General features: G+C 50.3%; 1 protein-coding gene across 4 annotated transcripts in view; it reads left to right on the plus strand.

Moving 5' to 3' along the window:
- The first annotated feature begins 1,886 nt into the window (after nucleotides 1-1,886).
- The window catches only part of OGDH (oxoglutarate dehydrogenase), a 69,191-nt gene continuing 49,345 nt past the window's right edge, over nucleotides 1,887-21,732 (plus strand). For all 4 annotated transcript variants that reach the window (XM_025433692.3, XM_025433704.3, XM_025433690.3 and 1 more), the window contains exons 1-2: nucleotides 1,887-2,026; nucleotides 16,877-17,125. In XM_025433692.3, coding sequence (XP_025289477.1) covers nucleotides 16,904-17,125 — 222 coding nt within the window. In that variant the 5' untranslated portion in view covers nucleotides 1,887-2,026; nucleotides 16,877-16,903. The remainder of the gene's footprint in view (nucleotides 2,027-16,876; nucleotides 17,126-21,732) is intronic.

The following is a 21,732-nucleotide window of genomic DNA, read 5'->3' on the forward strand; positions in this document are numbered from 1 at the left end:
TGATGTACGGCACAGGGAGCACAGGCAGCGACCCCCTCAAAGCTTCGCATGACAACAGAAGGTAACTAGACTATCGCGGGGATGGGTTTTTTTTGTTTTGTTTTTTTCTTTTAAGATTTTATTTAAGAGAGACAGAGAGGGGGGAGAAGGGGTAGGGAGAGGGAGAAGCAGACTTCCTGCTGAGCAGGGATCTGGGCCAGGACCTGGGGCTCCCTCCCGGGACCCTGAGATCATGACCTGCGCCGAAGGCAGAAGCTCAAGCAACTGAGCCACCCAGGCGCCCCTGCAGGGCTCCATTTCCTAATGTATAAAAATATCAAGTCACCATGGTATACACCTGAAATTAATGCTACACTCTTAAGGCAATTGTACTTCAATCAAAAAAAAAAAAAAAAAAGAAGATAATCGCCCAGTTTTTTTTGTTTTTTTTTTTAAGATTTATTCAAAGAGACAGAGAGAGAGAGAGAGGCAGAGACACAGGCAGAGGGAGAAGCAGGCTCCATGCAGGGAACCCGATGTGGGACTCGATCCCGGGTCTCCAGGATCACATCCCGGGCTGCAGGAGGCACTAAACCGCTGCGCCACCAGGGCTGCCCTCACCCAGTATTTTTATTTTTATTTTTATTTATTTATTTATTTTTTTAAATTTTTTTTTTTAATTTTTATTTATTTATGATAGTCACACACAGAGAGAGAGAGAGAGGCAGAGACACAGGCAGAGGGAGAAGCAGGCTCCATGCACCGGGAGCCCGACGTGGGATTCGATCCTGGGACTCCAGGATCGCGCCCTGGGCCAAAGGCAGGCGCCAAACCACTGCGCCACCCAGGGATCCCTCACCCAGTATTTTTAAAAAGCTAAAGCCAGGGTCCCTGGTTGGCTCCGCGGTTTAGCGCCGCCTTTGGCCCGGGGTGTGATCCTGGAAACCTGGGATCGAGTCCCGCGTTGGGCTCCCTGCATGGAGCTTGCTTCTCCCTCTGCCCGTGTCTCTGCCTCTCTGTCTCTCATGAATAAATAAAATCTTTTAAGAAAGGAAATAAATAGTAACCAGAATGTAAGTAAGTTGGGACCCTCGCATCTTGCTGGTGGGGACGTGATGCGGCCGTGGCAGGCGCTGGAAAACCCAGCTAGGGCTCCCCTCCCAGGTACACACACAGTAGGGGTGGACACCCGTCCCGCACCCCACGGGTGCTTGTGGGCCAACCTCACCGCAGCACCATGCACAAAAGCTCAAACATGCAAACGACCCCAACAGGGAATGGGCACAGGAGCGGCAGAGGAGCCACAGGACGGGCTACTCTCTGCTAGTAGAAACGAATGGCAATCAGGTCGCCCGGGGACTCAGCGATTGCACGTCTGCCTTCAGCCCAGGGCGTGACCTCGGGGTCCTGGGTTCGAGTTCCGCGTCGGGCTCCTGCATGGCGCCTGCGTCTCCCGCTGCCTGTGTCTCTGCCTCTCTGTCTGGTTAATAAATAAAATCTTTAAAAAAGAAAACAAAAAAGGGAATCCTGACTCCTGCTCCAACGTGGACCCACCTTCAGCACATGCTCAGTGAAACAAGCTCCGAGACAGGAACCGCACCACCGCACCCGCACGAGGCCCAGGGACAGGAGTAGCGAAGGGTGCTGGGAGCGGTTACCGCTCGGACGGTCCCCACTGGCCCCCCATCCCCAGGAATACCCCGACCCCACGGTCGCCCAGCTGCCCGCGCACAGCTCGCTTCCTTCCTCACGGGAACGACCTCCGGAGGGAAACCGCACTCGCACACGCACTCGCCACTCCTCCCCCGGCGGCCACCCGGCATCGGGGCCGCAGAGACCCAGCCCGCCCACTGCAGTCCCCGGGCCCACGCCACGACCACGCCGGCGCTGCTCTGTGACGTCAGGCCACGCCCGAACGGCCGGGGCGGACCTTCTTCTCCAGGGGCGGGACTGCGTGCTGACGCCACACGCCGGGGCGGGATCAAGAGTTTGGTGCCCCGGAGTGGGGTGTCGGCGCCTCATTCGGGTGGAGCCGAGCCGGGGACAGGTAAGCGCGCGCTGCCGCTGGGCCTGGGCTGGTGCGGGAGGCCCCGCGCCCTCGGGCAGGAGGCGGGGGGTGTGGCAGAGGGCGAGGGCGCCGCAGCCTCGTTGTCGCAGGCGCCGCGGTGACAGGGAGTGAAGCCGGATGGAGCAGAGCTGACGGCGGGAGGTGGGCGGGACGGGGCCTGATGGACGACCATGGCAGCCAATGGGACGGCGAGGGCCGTCTGACGGGCGGAGATTGGCGGGCGCTGGCGCGCGCAGACGTCGCGGGGGGCGCGCAGTGGCGCGCTATTGGCTGTGTGGGGCGTGGGGCGGGCCTCGCGGCGGATGTGAGGGAACGGGCGCCGCGGCCAGGGTGACCCCCAAGGTCGGGGAGGCGTCACACGGGAGCCGCCCGGCGCCGTCCTCTGCCGGCTCGGAAGGGTGGCGCGCCCTTGATGGAGCGGCTGCGGGCCGCGGGCCGTGGGGCCTGCTCCGCCCGCCGCCGCCCTGGCTGCGCGCCCCGGGAGACGCCCTTGAGAAGACCGAGGGCAGCACCACGAGGACTCAGTATTCCTCCGGACTCAGAACTCCCCCGTACCCCATTTTCTCCTTATGATCCTGGGGAGACGCCCTTGAGCACACCACCCGCAGCACCCCACGGACTTAGTACCTCTTCGGACTCAGGACTACTCTTTACTCCTTCACCCTGTGGTCCTGGGGGGATAACCTTGAGGGCAGCACCCCCAGGACTTAGTACCTCTCCGGACTCAGTACTACTCTTTACTACTACTTCACCCTGTGGTCCTGGGGGGACAACCTTGAGCACACCACCTGCAGCACCCCAAGGACTTAGTACCTCTCCGGACTCAGTACTACTCTTTACCACTCCTTCACCCTGTGATCCAGGGGGGACGACCTTGAGCATACAACCTTCAGTACCCCGAGGACTCAGTACCTCCTCTCTTCCCTGTGGTCATGGGGGATCGCCCTTGAGCACACCACCAACAGGACCCCAAGGACTCAATACTCCTGGACTCAGTACTCCTCCGTACTCCTCCTTCATCCTGTGGTCCCAGGGGGACATTCTTGAGTACACCACCCACAGTGCCCCAAGGACTCAGTACTCCTCCAGACTCAGTACGTCTTACTCCTCCCTGCAGCCCTGGGGAGATGCCCTTGAGCACACCACCCGCAGCACCCTGGGGACTCCGCACCCATCCAGACCCAGTATTCCTTTCCCTCTTCCCTGTGATCTTGGGTATATGCCCTTGAACTCACCATCTGTAGGACTCCAGAGACTTAATACCCATCCTTCTCTCTGTGGTCCTGGACACCACCCAGTCTCAGTACTCCTCCCTAGCCCTCCTTCTCCCAGACGTCCTGGGAGGATGCCTTTGAGCACACCAAACCCAGAGTCCCTTGAACTGTCTACTTCTCCAGACTCAGTACTTCTTCTTACCCCTCCTTCTCCCAGTGGTCCTGGAGGGATGCCCTTGAGTACAACACCCACAGCGCCCTGTGGACTGTCTACTCCTCTAGACTCAGTACTCTTCCTTTTCCCTCCTCTTAGACATCCTAGGAAGACGCCCTTGAGCACACCACCCACAGAGGCCCATGGACTGTCTACTCCTCCAGACTCAGTACTCCTTCTTACCTCTCTTTCTCCTAGACGTCATAGGAGGACGCCCTTGAGCACACCACCCACAGAGCAGTGTGGACTGTCTACTCCCCCAGACTCGTACTCCTCTTTACCCCTCCTCCCAGTGGTCCTGGGGGTACACCCTTGAGCACAGCACCCGTAGTGCCCTGTGGACTACTTCTCCAGGTTCAGTACCCCTGCGGCATACCATGGAATCAGTACCCATCTTTCTCCCTTACCTCATACCCATTCTTCTCCTTGCAGTCCTGGGGTGATACCTTTGAGCACACCACTCGTACCGCCCTGGGGACTCATTACCTCTCCAGACTCAGTACTCCACCTTACCCATCCTTACTCTGTTCCTGGGGAGACACCTTTAAACACAGCATCCACAGCACCACATGGATCCCCTACTCCCCCAGACTCTGTACTCCTTCTTACTTCTCCTTCTCCCTGTAGTCCTGGGGGGGACACCTTTGAACACACCACCCCGGAGATTCAGTACACCTTTGGACTCAGTACTCCTCCTTACCCATTCTCCTGTGGTCCTGGGGAGACACCCTTGAGGAGACCACCCACTGCACTCCATTGGCTCCATACCCCTCCTCCTCCCTGTGGTCCTGGGGAGACACCCTTTAGCACACCAACTGCACCACCCTAGGGACTCAATACTGCTCTAGACTCAGTACTCCTCCTTACCCATCTTTTTCCCTGCAGTCCTGGGGAGATGCCCTTCAGCCCACCACCTGCACCATCCCAGGGACTTAGTACCCATCCTTCTCCCTGTGGTCCTAGGGAGACACCCTTGAGCAGACCACCCACAGCACCCCATAGACTCTGTACCCATTCTTCTTCCTTTTGTCCTGAAGGGATGCCCTTGAGTACACCACTTGCAGCAGCCCGTGAACTCACTACCTCTCCAGACCCAGTGTTTCTCTGTATTCATTCTCTCTCTGGTGCTGGGGGGATACTCTTGAGCACACCGTCTGTAGCACCTAGGGTACTTAGTACCCCTTCAGATTTAGTATTTCTCTGTATCCATCCTTCTATCTGTTCTCCTAGGGAGACATCCTTGAGTGGACCACCCATAGCACCCCAGGGACTCACTAGGCTCAGTACTTCTTTCTACCCATCTTTCTCCATGCACTACTGGGGTGACACCCTTGAGCACACCACCCCATGTACTCAGTTCCCTTCCAGACTCGGTACCCAACCTTACCCACTTTTCTACTTGTGATCCTGGAGTGATACCCTTGAATGTACCACCTACAGCACCCTGTGGACTAAGTACCCTTCTGGACTCAGTATCCGCTTTACTCATCCTCCCTGTGTGCCTGGGGAGACAACCTTGAATGCACCACCTGCAGTACTCCAGACTCAGGACCTCTCTGGACTGAGGACTTCACCTTACCCGTTCTTCTCCCTGTGGTCCTGGGGAGACGCCTTTGAACGGACCACCAATAGCATCCTGTGGACTCAGTATCCCTCAGACTCAATACTCCTCCTTACTCATTCTCCCTGTGCTCCTGGGGGGATGCCCTTGAGCACATCACCCACAGTACCCCACGGACTCAGTACCCATCCTTCTCCCTGGGATCCCTTGAGCAGACAACCCACAGCACCCTGTGGACTCAGTACTTCTCCAAACTAACTACTTCTTTGTATTCATCCTTCTCCCTGTGGTCCTGGGGAGATGCCCTTGAGCAGACCACCCTCAGTATCCCATGGGCTTGGTACTCCTCCAGACTCAGTACCCCACCTCATATATCCTTCAACCTCTGCTTTTGAGGAGATGCCCTTGAGTGGGCCACCCACAGCCTTTCATGGACTCAGTTCCCCTCCAGACTGAGTACCCTCCCTTACCCATCCCTCTCTCTCCGTTCCTGGGGGGGACACCCTTGAGCAGACCACCCACAATAGCTCATGCTCAGTACCCCTTCAGACTCAGTATCCTGCATACTCATCTTTCTCCCTGCGCTCTGGGGAAGACACTCTTGAGCAGAGGATCCACAGCACATTGTGAACTCAGTACTCCTCTGCACCCACTACCCCACCTTACCCATCCTTCCTGCGCTCCCAGGGGGACACCCTTGAGCATATTTAATCTCCACAGCACTCTGTGTACTCAGTACCCCTCCGTAACCTGGACCCTGCCATATCCATTCTTCTCCCTGCACTCCTAGGTTGATAACCTTAAAAATATTTAATGTTCAGATCATGCTGTGTATTCAGTACTCTTCTGGACTCAGCACCCTGCCTCACCCATCCTTCTCCCTGAGGTCCTGGGGTGACATGCTTAAGTGTACCACCATGCAGCACCTGTGTACTCAGTACTCCTCCATCCTCACCACCCCATGTACCCATCCTCTCTGCACTCTTGGAGTGACGCTCCTAAGCATATTTAGTCTCCACAGCACTTTGTGTACTTAGTACTTCTCCGTACTCAGTACCCCACGATTCCCATCCTTCTCCTTGGCGCTTCTGGGGAGACACCCTTGAACAGACCACCCTGCATCACCCCCCATACTTGTCCTTTTTCTGGAGGTTGATGGCCTGTGATGAGATGAGGCACATTTCTTGTAGTAGCACACCACTAGTGTACCTCTTCTGCCTCACAGAGCTGCCAGACAGAAGTGTAAGTTGTGTTTCAAGACTCAGTAGAATTTGGGGGCATCGGCGTTGGTGGTGTAGGGGTGAGCATAGCTGCCTTCCAAAATGCAGTAGAGAAGTGGTAGTTGCAGAATAGAGGACAGATGAATCCAAGGCCTGAGGAGTGCCCTCTGTTTTGGTTTCTGTGTGCCGTGTCCTGCAGTCCCGTACTGTGAAGCAGGGACTGGAGGCATACTTCCAGGCTCACTGCTCCAAGCAGCTTCAGGACCAGTGACCTGGAATGAAGCCTTGTTCATGGCAGAACAGTGTGACAATCAAACAGTAGCAGTAGGTGTGACAGTCAAACTACAGTATTTTCATGTGGACATGCTTTATGTGAAAGTACCCAGTACAGTTCTAGCTTTGCAAATTAGCCAAGGACTGGATCTTGGAAAGCTGGAGAAAGATCAGAGTTTCCGATAATTGAGAGCACTTTCCACATTTCAGTTTTTTTTCATTTGCAAAACTTTTGAGATTCAACTCGTGTGCTGTGCCATTCACTCACTTAAAATGTACAATTAAGGCAGCCCCGGTGGCTCAGTGGTTTAGCGCCGCCTTCGGCCCAGGGCCTGATCCTGGAGACCCGGGATCGAGTCCCATGTTGGGCTCCCTGCATGGAACCTGCTTCTCCTTCTGCCAGTGTCTCTGCCTCTCTTTCTCTCTCTCTGTCTGTCATGAATAAATAAATAAAATCTTTAAAAAGTAAAATAAAATAAAATGTACAATTAGGTTGCCTGAGTGGCTCACTAGGTGAAGCATCTACCTTCAGCTCAGGTCATGATCCCGGAGTCCTGGGATCTAGCCCCGCATCAGGCTCCCTGCTCCGTGGGGTGCCTGCTACTCCCTCTCCTTCTGCCTGCTGCTCCTCTGTTTGGGCTTTCTCTCTGTCAAAATAATAAATAAAATATTATTTAAAAAAATAGAATACACAAAGGATTTGTAGGGTATTCACACTTATACAGCCATTGCCACAGTTCAGTTACTTTTAAAAACTAATTTCAGGGGATCCCTGGGTGGCGCAGCGGTTTAGTGCCTGCCTTTGGCCCAGGGCGCGATCCTGGAGACCCGGAATCGAATCCCACATCAGGCTCCCGGTGCATGGAGCCTGCTTCTCCCTCTGCCTATGTCTCTGCCTCTCTCTCTCTCCCTGTGTGACTATCATAAATAAATAAAAATAAAAAAAAACTAATTTCAGAAGCATGAATTTCTGTGGGTCTCATTTAAATTTGCAGTTTATTAACTACCAAACCTTTACCATGTTTATTGTATGTATATTATACCTACACAATTGTGTACTTGTGTACATATTGATCTACTTTTAACCGATCTCACTCCTCTTTGCCCCATTAAAAAAAATACTGTACTATCTACTTTTTAAATTTTTAGATAGTTTACTTTGGGATAACTGCAGCTATTGATATTTATTTTGATAACTGTACATATAAATTTATCATATGCAGTTACAACAGATAGTGCAGAGAGATCCCAGCACCCCTTTACCTGGTTTCCTCAAATGGTAACATTTTGCAGAAACTAAAGTATGGTATCACAGCCAGGTACTGGCATTGGTGCCAGCCAAGATACAGAATATTTCCCTCATCACAAGGATCTCTCCTGTTGCCTTTTTATAGCCACATATTCTTTCCTCCTGCCTCCATCTTATTAGCTCCTGGCAGCCACTAATCTGCTCTCCATTTCTCTGATTTTGGCAAATGATGTGTGTTATAGAAAGAGAATCGTAAGGCACATAACTGTTTGGGATTGGCTTTTTCCACTCCTCATAATATTCTGAAGATGAATGCAGCTTTCTGCCTGCATCAGTAGCTCTTTTTTATGCCTCCAGGCCAAGAATACACCACTACCCATTAAAGGACATTGAGTTGTTTCCATTCTTGGACTATTACAAATAAGGCTCCTAGAAACATTCATATGCAGGTTTTTATGTGAACGTAAGTTTTTCTCTCTCTGGGATAAATGCCTAGGAGTGCAATGACGAGGTCATTCGGTGGCTGCATGTCTGGTCCTTTAAGAAATAGCCAAAATTTCTATGGTGGCTGTGCCATTTTACTCTCCCACGGGGAACGTATTCACGATCCACTTTCTCTACATCCTTGCCAGCATTTCGTAATGTCACTATTTTTTTTTTTTAATTTTAGCCATTCTAATAGCTGTGTAGCGATGTCTCGTGGTTTCAGTTTGCATTTCCCTGATGGCTAGTGATGTTGAACACATTTTTGTGTGCTTATTTGCCATCTGTATAGTGTCGTGTTATTTTGCACATTTGGTCTTTTGCCCATTTTATGATATGTATATTTTTTAATGTTGAGTTTTGAGAATTCTTTATATATTTTAGGCCTTTGTTGAATATGTGGTTTGCAAATATTTTCTCCTCTTTTGTAGCTTGTCATCTCCTTAAGATGTTTTGCAGGGCAAAAGTTTTTAATTTTGATGAAGTCCAGTTTATCAATTTTTGTCTTTTATGGATTGTGCTTTTAGCATCAAGTTTAAGAACTCTGCTAGTAAAAAAAAAAAAAAAAGAACTCTGCTAGTTCTAGTTCCTGAAGATTTCTTGTTATGTTCTTTTCTATAAGTTTCATGGTTTTTTGTTGCACATGTAAATCTGACTCTTCTTGAGTTAATTTCCTTATAAGGTATTAAGTTAGTTTGAGATGTGTTTGTTTTGTTTTGAGAGGAGGTTGCCAATGAATATCCAGCCTATGCTATTTGTTGAAAAGATTATTCTTCTTCCATTGAATTGCTTTTGCATTTTTGTCCGAAATCAGTTGTGTTTGTATGGGTCTATTTCAGAGTTCTCTATTCTGTTACTAGAATTTTTGTTCATCTTACCATCAATACCACACAATCTTGATTACTGCAACTACATAATTTTGAAGTCAAGTAGGTTGGTTCTTCCCACTTTACTCTCTCTCTTCAAAATTGTTTTAGCTAATCTAGTTCCTTTGCCTTCTAAAAATTTTAGAATAATTTTAACCTCTATCTACAAAAATAAGTTATTGGAGTTTTGATAAGAATTGTATTATACTGGTATATCAGTTTGGTGATAATCAATATCTTGACCACGTTCAGTGTTACAATCTATGAACACGGTATGTTTCTCCACTTATTTAGATTTTTAAATTTTTTCATCAGTGTTTTGTAGTTTTCAGCCTACCTGCACATGTTTTGTTGGACTTAAAACTAAATATTTCTTTTTAAAGTTTTTCGGTTTTCATGTGTTTGGTAATAGCATATAGAAATACTGTTGATTTTTATATGTTTATAAAACATCATGAAATCTTGTGTTACGGTCCCATGTGTCATTTTTCTTTTCAGTGTGTATTCCCTGTTGTCAACTTGGATAATTTTTTTGTTCTATCTTTGTTCACTGAGTTTTTTCTTTCCTTTTCATTTTGCAGTTTAGCCCATCCATCAATTTTATTTTGGTGGTTGTATTTTTCAGCTCTGAATTTCCATTTGGTTCTTTTTTATGTCCTTCATTTCTTTGTTGTGTTTTTTTTTTTTTTAAAGATTTATTTATTTATTCATGAGAGACACAATCTGAGAGAGGCAGAGACATAGAGGGAGAAGCAGGCTCCTCTGAGATGCCTAGGTGGCTCAATAGTTGAGCATCTGCCTTCGGTTCAGGGAGTGATCCCGGAGTCCTGGGATCGAGTCCCACATCGAGCTCCCTGCGTAGAGCCTGCTTCTCCCTCTGCCTGTGTCTGCTTCTCTCTCTGTGTGTGTCTTTCATGAATAAATAGATAAAATCTTTTTTAAAAAAGAGAGAGCAGGGGCAGCCCCGGTGGCGCAGTGGTTTAGCACCGCCTGCAGCCCAGGGTGTGATCCTGGAGACCCAGGATCGAGTCCCACGTCAGGCTCCCTGCGTGGAGCCTGCTTCTCCCTCTGCCTGTGTCTCTGCCTCTCTCTCTCTCTCTCTGAATAAATAAATAAATCTTTTTTTAAAGTTAATTAATTAAAAAAGAGAGAGAGAGGGAGAGAGAGCAGCAGGCTCCTCGCAGGGAGCCTGATGACAGGACTTGATACCGGATCCAGGGATCACGACCCGAGCCGAAGGCAGGTGCCCAACCACTGAGCCACCCAGAAATCCCTTTGTTGAGGTTTAAAAAAAAATTTTTTTTTTACTTGTTTGCGAGCATGTTCATAGTTGCTCAAGGATGCATTTTGAAGCTGGCTCCTTTAAACTTTTTGCTAGATAATTCTAACATTTCTGCCTTCTTGGTGCCTATAGATTGTCCTTGTTTGTTTGTTTTGATTGAGATCATCCTGGTTCTTGATGTGGTGAGTGATCTTTGGTTAGGTCTTGGACATTTTGCGTGTTACATTGAGACTCTGAATCGTAAATACCTGAACACAGCAGAATAGGCTTTTGCTGACGCTGCTGGAGGTCAGCAGGTGCTGCCTGGTTATACTGGGCAGGGGTGGAATCCAGGCTCTCCACCCAGCCTCCTTGGTATCTGTGGGGAGGGACTCCTTGGTATTGCTGTGTGGGCATAAGTTCTCCATTAAGCCTTTGTGATTCAGCCCTGCCGGGGAGGGGAACGGTACCACCCTGTTACTGCTGGGCACAGTGGAATGCCAGCTTCCTCCTGGCTTCCACTGAGCTTGTGGAGGTCCCCTGCGGGGATGGAAGTCCCTGATCTTCTCTGACACCACCATATGGGGTAGAGGTGGGCCACAGTGTTTTCTGTGGGGTTGGCTGCAGGCTACAATAGAGCAATTATTGTCCAAAAATGTTCTCTCTTGCTCTGCAACCCATTCCTGGTCCTTTGACCAGAGAGATCAGGCTTTGTTTGCAGCTTTGTCTATGTTAGCATGTCTGGGTTACCAGTTTCTTTGGTACCTAGTCTGGAATATATGAAGCAGAAAGAAAATTGAGGACTTGATGGTGTGTCTTTTTGGTCCCCAGATGTCTTCCCAGTCTGCCTCCTCTCACTCCACCTTTCTGTCTTTTGTTTGGTTTGAATGCAACGTCTTATTTCTTTAGTTGCATTTAGTGGGAAACAGGAGTCCTGTATGTGCCTTTGGGTTTTTCCTAAGATTTATTTATTTTAGGGGGAGGAGCAGAGGGAGCAGGAAAGAGAAACCCCAAGCAGACCCCGCACTGGGTGCAGATCCTGATATGGGGCTCAATCTCACGACCCTGAAATCATGGCCTGAGAGGAAACTGAGAGTCAGGTGCTTAACTGACTGAGCCACCCAGGCGCCCCTTGTATGTGCCTTTAAACTTTTTAGTAAATACTGACAGATGGCCTTCTTTCTATAAATACTTCATAATTTATACCCTGATCAACACCCTTGAAGAATACCTGTGTAGCTATGCCCCCGAGCACAGTCACAGTCTGGGCAAGGATGGGTCAGCCTCAGACCTACGCACTGAAGCTTGCTGGGGGTTCTGACTTTGAGGTGGAAGTCCCTCCCAGTAATCTGGTCAGCTACCCACTCTACATTAATTTACGTTTAGTTTTACCTAAGCCTTTTAAGAACTATCATTAATTGGTCTTTTTCTCCTGCTGGTGAGTAGTAATTCATTCATCATAGAACACTCGCAAAGCCTTCAAAGTGCTTTCATATTTGTACCATAATCACAAGAAGTGAGAGGAGGGAGCAGGAGTGATTGTTGCCTTCACTTTCTGGCAAAGGAACCTGAACACAGAGCCAGTGACTTGTCTGAGGATCACGCAGGAACTTAGAGTCACTCTGCCTGTTTGCCCTGCACTCAACCATCCTTTCTACCTAGTAATGGCAAAATACTTCTGCAGTTTGAAAGTGATCCTCACTACCTGCCTTTCCTTCAGTATATGCTTGATGAGGCGTCACAAGTGAAAGACATGGAATTCTTCGAGATTCTCAGCCAGTAAGGGGAGAGCTCCTACTTGTGCTTTCTCTGTCCGTGTTTTTGTATCACTGCCAGAAGTACCGTAACTGCAGCCATGGAAGTAACAGCTATAGGTATGTAGCAAATATTGCTTTCTTGGTTCGTCCCAAGAATCTCAATGAGTCTGAAACCGTAAAAGAAAAAGAGAAAGAAGAATGTCTTCAAGATGAGTTGTTGTTCTTTTGAAATGGTTGTCAGGCAACAAACACATACTGGAAACAGTCACTCTGTTCCTCAGACTCATTTCCTGAGGAGCTGCCTCGGCTGTTTTTGCTAGACCCTGCCTGTGTACTTGCACCTCTGCCTCGCTGACGTGACCTTGATAGCATCAGGAGGCAGTTTATCTAGCATTCTGTGTATGGGGAGGTGGCCTTGGGTAAAGTGCGTGCCCAACTTGGGAAGGGCCAGGCACAGATAAAGTCTCATTTTATGTCAGCATATAGTTTCCTAAGGGCAGTATACCAAATCCTTTTTTTTTTTTATACCAAATCCTTAATAACAAATTTTGCCTTGGTTTCTGCTTACCTTAAATGTACTTTTTCTCAAATGTACGGATCTATACCTGTATCTACATGAAATTAACAGGTTACAAATAGTGTCATTTGTGTACTTTACTGATGCAAATAGATTCACTTTTATTTTTTCTGAGACTTTATTTTTAAACAACTTCTTTGATACAATTCACATATGATACAATTCACCCACTTAAATTTCACAATTGGGTGTTTCCCCAGTAGACTAGAGGGTTGTGCAGCAGTCATCATAATCTGGTTGTAGGGCATCTCCATCCTCCTCCAAAGAAAATCCACACCCATTCATAGACATGAGTCCTCTCCTCTCTGCTCCCAGCCCCTCACAGCTACCAGTAGGCTCTGTAGAGATTGACCTGTTCTGAACATTTTATTTGAGTGTAATCATATAACCTGTTGTTTTTTGTGGATGGCATTCTTCACTTAACACTCTGAAGGTTCATCTGTGTCACGGCACGCGTCCATATTGCATCCTTTTTTATTATCAACGACCGTCACATTGTATGGCTATTATAGCACCTTCCGTACACCTTCCATCAGTTGAAGGACATCTGGGCTGTTGCCATGTTTTGGCAGTGATGGAAAATGCTACTGTGAACATTTACATACAAAGGTTTACATAGACATAGGTTGTCGTTTCTCTTGGTCATGTACCTAGGAGTGGAATTGCTGAGTCATATGGCAGCTCTGTGTTTAACCCCATGTTCCCCGGCGGCCACACCAGCTTGCATTCCGACCAGCAGTACGCGAGGGCTCTGGTTTCTCTACGGCCTCCACAGCACCTGTTTTCTCTTTGATCATGTCTAGTCTCGTGGGCATCAAGTGGTGTCTTACCATTTTGATTTGAAGTTCCGGAATTAATAATGATTTTGAACGCCTTTTAACATGTTTGTTGGCCATTTGAGTATATTCTTGGGAAAAACGTCTACTCATGTCCTATGGTGGTTATTTGATTTGGTTATTTTTCTCTTTACTGTTGACTTAGAAGACAGTTTTTAAGTGTATTCAATCATGTGATTTGTGAATGTTTTTCCTATTCGGTGTTTGTGTTTTTTTTTTTTTTTTTAAAGATTTTATTTATTTATTCATAGAGACACAGCTAGAGAGAGAGGCAAAGACACAGGCAGAGGGAGAAGCAGGCTCCATGCAAGGAGCCCGACGTGGGACTCGATCCTGGGTCTCCAGGATCACTCCCTGGGCTGCAGGCGGTGCTAAACTGCTGCACCACCGGGGCTGCCCTGTTTGTGTTTTTCTTGATGGTGTCTGTGATGATGCACAAAGGTTTTTATTTTGGAAGTTCCCATTTGTTCATTTGTTTGTACTTCTGGTACTCTTCGCTAAGTCAGGACGACAAAGATTTACAACATTGTAACTCAGGAGGTATAAAAGTTATGAGTATTACAGTTTTTTTAGCTCTTGCATTTAGGTCTCTGTTCCATTTTGAGTTAACTTTCTAGATGGTTTGAGATAGGGGTTCAGTTTCATGCTCTTATCTGTGTACTGTGTTTGTCCCAACACCATCTGTTGAAAAGTGTACTTTCTGGCACCTTTGTCAAATGGAAATATTCATCCAAAACAGAGTCAGAACACTTGGACTTTTGGGATAACCCAGAGTTTTCATGAAAGTGAACAATTAACTGTCCCAAACGATGCACTATTCTCACAGTGACTCTGGAATTGGAAGAACGGAATCTGGTTCTTCCACATCTGGAATGGTAAACCTAGTGTCTGCTCGGAGCTGTCAGAGCATGAACATCCTGGGGTGGAGCCGCCTGCTGATGAGCAGTCTTTCTGACGAGTCATCTAAAGGGAAGTTTGACAGTTGCCATCTATCCTGGTGACCATCTGGGCAGCCCTAAGCTGTGTGTCACACTCAGTGATTGCACAGCAGCTAGATAACATGGGTCATTTGCAGTGTCATGTTGGAAGGACCGCTTTTGGCAGAACAGAAGAAATGAGCAGTTTTGTGGTTGTCAGTGTGGTACCTGTGTCACTGGGCATCACAGCTGCTGAATAATGACAGTTAGTGGAGGTGAAACTACGGTGTTCTGGGAGGAGAGCCCAATGCAGAGACCGTGGCGTGGCTCAGGAGGCCCAGATGAAGGTGACGCTGGAGGGAGGCACAGGTGGTTTCCTCTGTGCCTCCATATTAAAGTGATGGTGGTGGTGTTTGCAGCCGCGCAGTGGAGAGACGCCTGGGGAGGGACAGGGCAGGTGGCCATGACTCCAAGGTGGAAATGGCACAGGCTGAGATCGCCTTCTGTGGCCACATTTGAGACTTGCAGCCTGCCTGTCTTGACCCTGTATGGGGCAATTTTTCATTTATTGTTTAGTTGGTTTTCAGAGCACCTGCTCTGCTTTTTCCTTTTGTTGGCCTGTCTTTTCCAAGCAGCAGGGCAGGCAGGCGCCATGCCCTGTGTCCGAGACCTTGTGTGTGTATTCTTGGCATATCCGGGCCAAAAGGAACAGTTCCTGTAAACAGTACACAGAGGGGCAGCCGGGTGGCTCAGCAGTTTAGCACTGCCTTCGGCCTGGGGCCTGATCCCGGAGACCAGGGACCGAGTCCCGCGTTGGGCTCCCTGCAGGGAGCCTGCTTCTCCCTCTGCCTGTGTCTGTGCCTCTCTCTCTGTGTGTCTCTCATGAATAGATAAATAAAATCTTAAAAGAAAAACAACAACAACAACAACAACCTGTACACCGGGTAGTTTATACAACAGTTACTTTGGGGGAATTCTCAGCACGTTTCAAGGCTTAGATCTCCTTCAGGTAGATGTGGAGGTGGGTGTGATTCCAGCCAGGGTGCCTGCTTTGAGGCACAAGCGTGAGCAAGGCGTTAGGCCAGCGCACACGGCAGCTCGGGGCAGAGGGCTGTGGTGTAAGCCCTGCACCCCTCCTGGGGTCCCTGGGCAGCCAGGATTCTCAGGGAAGGGGAGCAGTGCAGTGTCCGTATCACTCTGGACATGGGCCCTGCCCACGGGCACACATGGCTGGAAGTGGTTCTAGATACTCTGGGAGCAGTCTGAACTCTTGCATGGTCTGGTGGCCGCAGCTGCTGCTTTTATAACTCGGCTGTGTTTGATAGAGGTATGTGTTATATTTAGTAAAATTATGACTATCGGGCACAAGGTCCACTCAGCTCAGAAGCAAATGAGTGCCCCTCCCCCTGCGCATTCCCTTCCTTCTTGCCCTGGCCTCTCCCTTCCTCTCCAGAACTGGAAGCTGGGCTTTGCCTCCTGGCCCTGCCAACCTTAGGGACTTTCTCTCAAGAAAGGATCTCCAGCCAGGAAAGCGGTCTGCAAACAGAAGGGCCGGCACCCTCCTCCTGCAGGTTTTCAGGGTTCATGCGGAGTCCCAGTGTATTGCGGGGCAAGTAGACATTCCTGTCACGACCTGTGCGTGGACTTGCCTTCGGAGCCTTGGTTCGAGCACCTCCCCGCTCCGCAGGCCCCCCTGAACTCCACGGGGCTTGTGAAGTGTGGCCACGCGTGCGGTGGTGTCGGAGCCTGGCTGCCCACACTCTCTGGACTCTCCACCTCGCTCCTCACTCTTCCTCTGGGCTCCTTTGAGCTTCCCCCCTACCTGTGATTCCTTCTGATTCTTCGGCTTAGGTTGCCTCCTCCCACCACGGCTAGATCCTTCCTCGAGGCCTGAACACCTCAGCCTTCCCAGTGCTCTCCTTCCAGAGGTTTCCTTGGCACTTTGGTGCTTCTCCGGTAGTCAGTACTTTCTCCGCAGTGTTGTTTATATATTTGTTTTCTCTTCTGCATGATGATAAATTCTTTGAGCGTGAACAAGATACTTAGCAGTTTCTCTAGGTTCCAGAACACCATGAGTCTAGTAGGTGCGCAGTAGTTTCAGGATAGGTTAGAAATGTCTTTCGCACTAAATTACCCCTATTGCCTTTTCTATCCCTGTGCGTACTCATGCAGACTTGAAGTGTCCCATGCTTCTCATTGGCATCACATTCCTCCAGTGAGGTGGAAGCTGTGTCCTCGAGCATGGGCCCCGAACGTAGAAGACGGGTTTGGGGTGACCTGCACACGCTGTTTTGCTCTCCGCCCGTGCTCACAGCCACAAGCATCTCCGCCAGCCTCGGTCTGCATGGATTTTCCCCGTCTGATAGAATGCCCTTGCTAACTTTTCTTCTTTTTTGTGCAGACAGTCGTGAGAGACGTCAGGACAAGAATGTTTCACTTAAGGACTTGTGCTGCTAAGTTGAGGCCGTTGACGGCCTCCCAGACTGTGAAGACATTTTCACAAAACAGACCAGCAGCAGCTAGGACGTTGGGGCAGATTCGCTGCTTTACCTCCCCCGTTGCTGCTGAGCCCTTCCTCAGCGGGACTAGTTCCAACTATGTGGAAGAAATGTACTATGCTTGGTTGGAAAACCCCAAAAGTGTACACAAGGTAAGGCTCCCAGGAGGGGATGTCTTCATGTGTTTGGAGTCTTGGCCTGGTGTTGGCTGGCCGTCCAGGTAAGTACGTGTGTCCTGAGGAACCTTCTGGAAGGCGGGCCGGCCGACAGGCGGCGAAAACCCCACCTGGCAGAGTCCTTTGCATCAGCAGGCAGCTTGGCTGTCAGCCAGGCCCAACAGTGACCGCCTCTGTGGAGGAGCACTCCCCTCTTATTGGACATGCTGCACACTTGAAACCCTTACCCTGGAACAGAAGGCCTGTTTGACCTGCAGGGGTCGGGCACCCTGAAGAGGCTTGGGCACCACTGCCAGCCCACCCCCCCAAGGATGCCATGAGGTACAGACGCCCAAGACGGGAAGGAAACAGAAGCCACAACCCTGCAGGCTGCTCCTCCAACACTCCATCCTCTCATCCTGAGAAGGCCTTATAATGATCGCATGCAAATGCTGTGTAATTGGCATTTTCAAGCAGTATGCTCATGTTTTATCTCCTGTGTTTGAAAATGAATCCTGCGCAGGCTTCTCTGTAACTCATCTCTGTCACCTGTAAGGCAACCCGTCGAGAATCCCTGTGTACACATGTTTGCTTGATACAGGGCATGCCCAGTGATGGCCGAACTTCTTCATAGAATTCTGGCCAGTGATATTTATGGGTTTTGATGGTTGTTCCTGGTTCCCGGCCTCCTTGCAGGAACTGGAGGGTGGGTCCCCAAGTTGCAATGTGTACCCCGTTTGCAGACCGTGGGAGGCTTGCCTGAGACCGTACGTGTGAGGTGCGTGACACTTAAGGTTGGATACGTTTGTGTGACTGCCAGAGCCACTGGCCCTGTTTTGTCCTGATCTGAGCCTCATTGCTTGGCAGAGGAGGATATGCAGCTGGGTGCTTCCCCATTCCCTTGGCAACCTGAGGGCCACATGGCTCTCTGAGCAGGTGAGACCTGGTTTCCTGTGAGAGTAGATCTTTCCCTGACCAGAGGCATCCTGCAAGTGGCCCTGCCTAGATGCTGGCCATCAGAAGCTCTGAAGACAGGCGCTGTGCTGGGCACTCTGAAATAAAGCTAGCCAGAGGCTGTGGGTTCACGCTGTCCTCTTATGCCCAGGCCTATCCCTTGGCCTTCCTCTCCCCAAACATGACCTCTTTGTGGAACCAACCACATCTGAAGTTACAACCACACCTTGTACACACAGTGCCAGGAGCGTCTGTGCCAGAGGGTGGCAGTGGGGAAGCGCCCTGTGACTCTGGTGCAGAACTCAGAAAAGGGGCTAACACTGTCACCATGGCTCCTGCCAGAAACTTTACAAGGAGGCTTTTATGGGGACCTGATCGTAAACCGTGGTACATAAATGGGGCCGATTTCCTTGAAAAGGTTTTTTTTCCTATTCGCTGGGTTTAGTACTGTTATTATTAGCATTCATATTAGTATCGTTACTCTTCTTTGGAGGAGAATCCAAGACGCAGTGCATGTACTGTGGACCATAGGGGAGGGTCGTCTGACTTCATTCCCACTCCTGGGGAGGACAGCACAGTGACAGGTCCACTGACAGGCCAGGTACCGCAGGCCAGGGAGGAATCCAGGGTGGGGACTGGTCCATGGGTTCCGCTGGTCTGTCCGAACACCCCACAGGGATGCTACCAAGCAGATGTGCAGGATCTCACAGAGCGACTTGCTGGTTTAATATGGGAATCCACGACAGTTGACATCTTTGGGACAGATTTTACGTGCCTTGTGTCTGTTACTGGGATTCTCCAGGGGACATCGCATCTTCTACAGAGGGGCGGGGTGACATAAATCAGTGGGCGTGCCCCTCGTCCGCAGTCCCAGCCACGGGGAATCAACTGCCTCTCCAAATTGGGATAGGCCTCATACCTGACATGTCCGTGTTTTTTCAGAGACACAATCCAGAGCTTGTGTCAGATTTCAGAGGTATCTGGGACTCAGGGAAGTCCTTCAAAATAATTGACTTTATTAAGAATGCTTCCTTTGTGGTCATGTTTTAGAACACATAGTTCAAGCAGAAATGAAAAACTAGCTTTAGAGATTGAGATCAATTGGTGTTTTGATCCCCCAGGTGGGTGTGGGTGTGTGGTATGGGCTCCTGGCCCCTAGTGCTGGTCCTGTCCCTTCTCTCCACCACCGGCATAGAACTTGTTCACATCCGGCAGAAACAGAACAAAATTTAGCGTCTCTCTGCCCTGCCCTGCTGCGCTCAGCTTTCCAATTACTTTTTATGATATTTTCAAACATAGAGTAGAGAGGAGGGTCTACAGTGAGCCTCTGTGAGGAGACCCACATCCAACCTCCACAGCACTCTGCAGCTTGCCAGTTCTCAAAAACCTCTTCCTGCCCCACTCTTTTTTGCTTGGTAGTTTTTTCAGGGTGAGGGCCCAGAGGAATATTTCAAACCAATCCAAGTGTGCGTCATTTCGGTACAACTCTGATGAACGGGAAGGTTTCCTTCACCGCACCTGATGAAGGTAACAAAGTGACTCTGTACCATCTACTTCTCATCCTCTGCCAGCTGTGGTTACCGTAAGGCATAGATCCTTGTTTTTAAAGACCACTTCTATCTTTTTAAATGTTTGAGATGGTGAAAATTATTTGTGGTAAAGTAATTGAGCAGTTCAGAGCTGCAAGCCCCTCTGGCTCCTGGCGCCCAGGTTGGCCACTGCAGGTGTCCCCTCCCCATCATCACCTGCCATCTTAAACATCTTGTCAGGCATAGCTCAGCGCTGGACCCCCATAGGGACCCTCAGCTGCTGGCTGTGGTGTCAACACAAGAAGCCTCCCTCCGTAGGGTCTCCTTAGGCCGTGTTGGGAACAAATCAGGTGGCGGCGTCTCATTTTCATTTACATCTTAGAAACACTTAGAGTCAAAGCCAGATTGCCCCGCCGGTGTTTAGGATAGATGGGCGTTGGGCACTGCTGGGCCTCATGTGTGCGCAGAGGCACGCACCCACCCGCGGGCTGAGCGTGGCGGCAGCCCCGCTGGGGAGGACCCAGGAGTTGGAGGGAGGGCTGTCTCTGCCATCCTCCAGCCTCAGAGCTCACTTCCCATGCCAGGCCTTCACAGTGGCCTCAGCCCAGTTCTTAAATACTGTCTTCCACCTCTCCTTCAACACACCCATTTTTTTATGCCATCCATGGGTCATTCCACATTCAGTCCCTCCTCCAGGAGCTTGGCTGTGCCACCCTCCTGGCCAGGGCAGCTCTGTGTCTTCCTTCAGTGCCTCTGAGACACAATCCTGTCGTTTTATGTAAGGGAACCAGATAGGTAGAGCAAAAAACAAACGGTCCCCAATTCATCGTGGCACATGCCTTTTCACCCTGCAGTTTTGAAAGTGCCCTGGCTGTGCTTGGAGACCCTGTGCCTGCCTCAGGGGAGAGACACACCTAGGTTGTAGGTCTGTGGGGTGCCTTGTGGGATTTCTGTGATGTTGAGCAGCAGTGACATTGGCCCTTGATGACACTCGGCTCCCGACCTCAGAAGGCACCTCAGCCACAGTGACTTTGCTTATGAAGTCAGCCAAATAGGCGGAGTACCTTCTGGGGTCTTCCCTTGCACAGTTTGGGTAGGGAGATAAAAGGAGATAAGATGAGCATGTCGGAAGAGTACCAGGACTGTCCTGTGGGAGCACGGTGGCCAGGGGCTGCTGGGGGAGGTGCTGGCCCAGTGTCCTTGTGAGTGCAGGCTGGCCCGCCACCTTTCGGGCCTGAGTGATGAGTGGTCTGAAGGTCTGGGGGCTCTTGGTTCTGGTTCCGCCACCCTCAGGGCTTGGAAAGGAGGCCCCTCCTTTAAGTGATTGTGACTCCCAGACTCGGACACTCTTGGAACCTGCAAGGGCTGTGCTGCAGGCCAGGGACTGGGCTGCCAACCTTGGTCTTGGGCCCTACCTAGGAGTGGCGGTCACTGTGGACTCCATGGGGAGAGCTGAGGCAGCATTCCTTTGCTCGTGGGCGGGGGGCTGCTGATATTTTGCTTGCACGCTCTTACAGGGAGAAGTTAGCAGAGGTCGTCTGCAGACATGCCCTCACCTGTGCTGTGCTTTGAGTGCAGCTGCATCACTCAGACTGAGCTTAAGTTCCCTTGGTTTCTGTGACTGAGGGATACCCCAGCAGGAACCCCCAATTTTAGCCATTTCCAGTGTAAACGGTTCCCGGGTGACTGGTCAGGCAGGCCCAGACCCCAGTGCACTGCCTGCCCCTGCCCCCCAGAGCCTCATGGCGGCACCTTGGGGCAGGCACATCAGTGTCTTCAGGGAAGGCTGGCAGCCAGCAGGTGGCATGAATAGGGCACATCAGGCGGGTGTGGGGGCTGTCCGCGCAGCTTTTTCATGCCCAGCGGGGACACGGGACACACAGCAACATGCGGTGGCTGGGCTGCTGTGCACAGTAACCTGGCTGCTGAGGAGACAGTGCAGAGCTGCCAGCATGCCTTCCACGGCAGAAGAGCCTGTGTGCGGGGAGTGGGATGAGGAGGACAGGAGCCCCACAGCAGCACCTGGTGGCCACCCGCAGCCTGAGGAGCCACTGCCCATCCATCAGGTTGGCTGAATTAGCCTGAATCAGCCACTGCGTTTCAGGATGGCAGCTAGTCACT

The sequence above is a fragment of the Canis lupus genome, chromosome 16, assembly GCF_003254725.2.
Source record: "Canis lupus dingo isolate Sandy chromosome 16, ASM325472v2, whole genome shotgun sequence".
Lineage (NCBI taxonomy): Eukaryota > Metazoa > Chordata > Mammalia > Carnivora > Canidae > Canis > Canis lupus.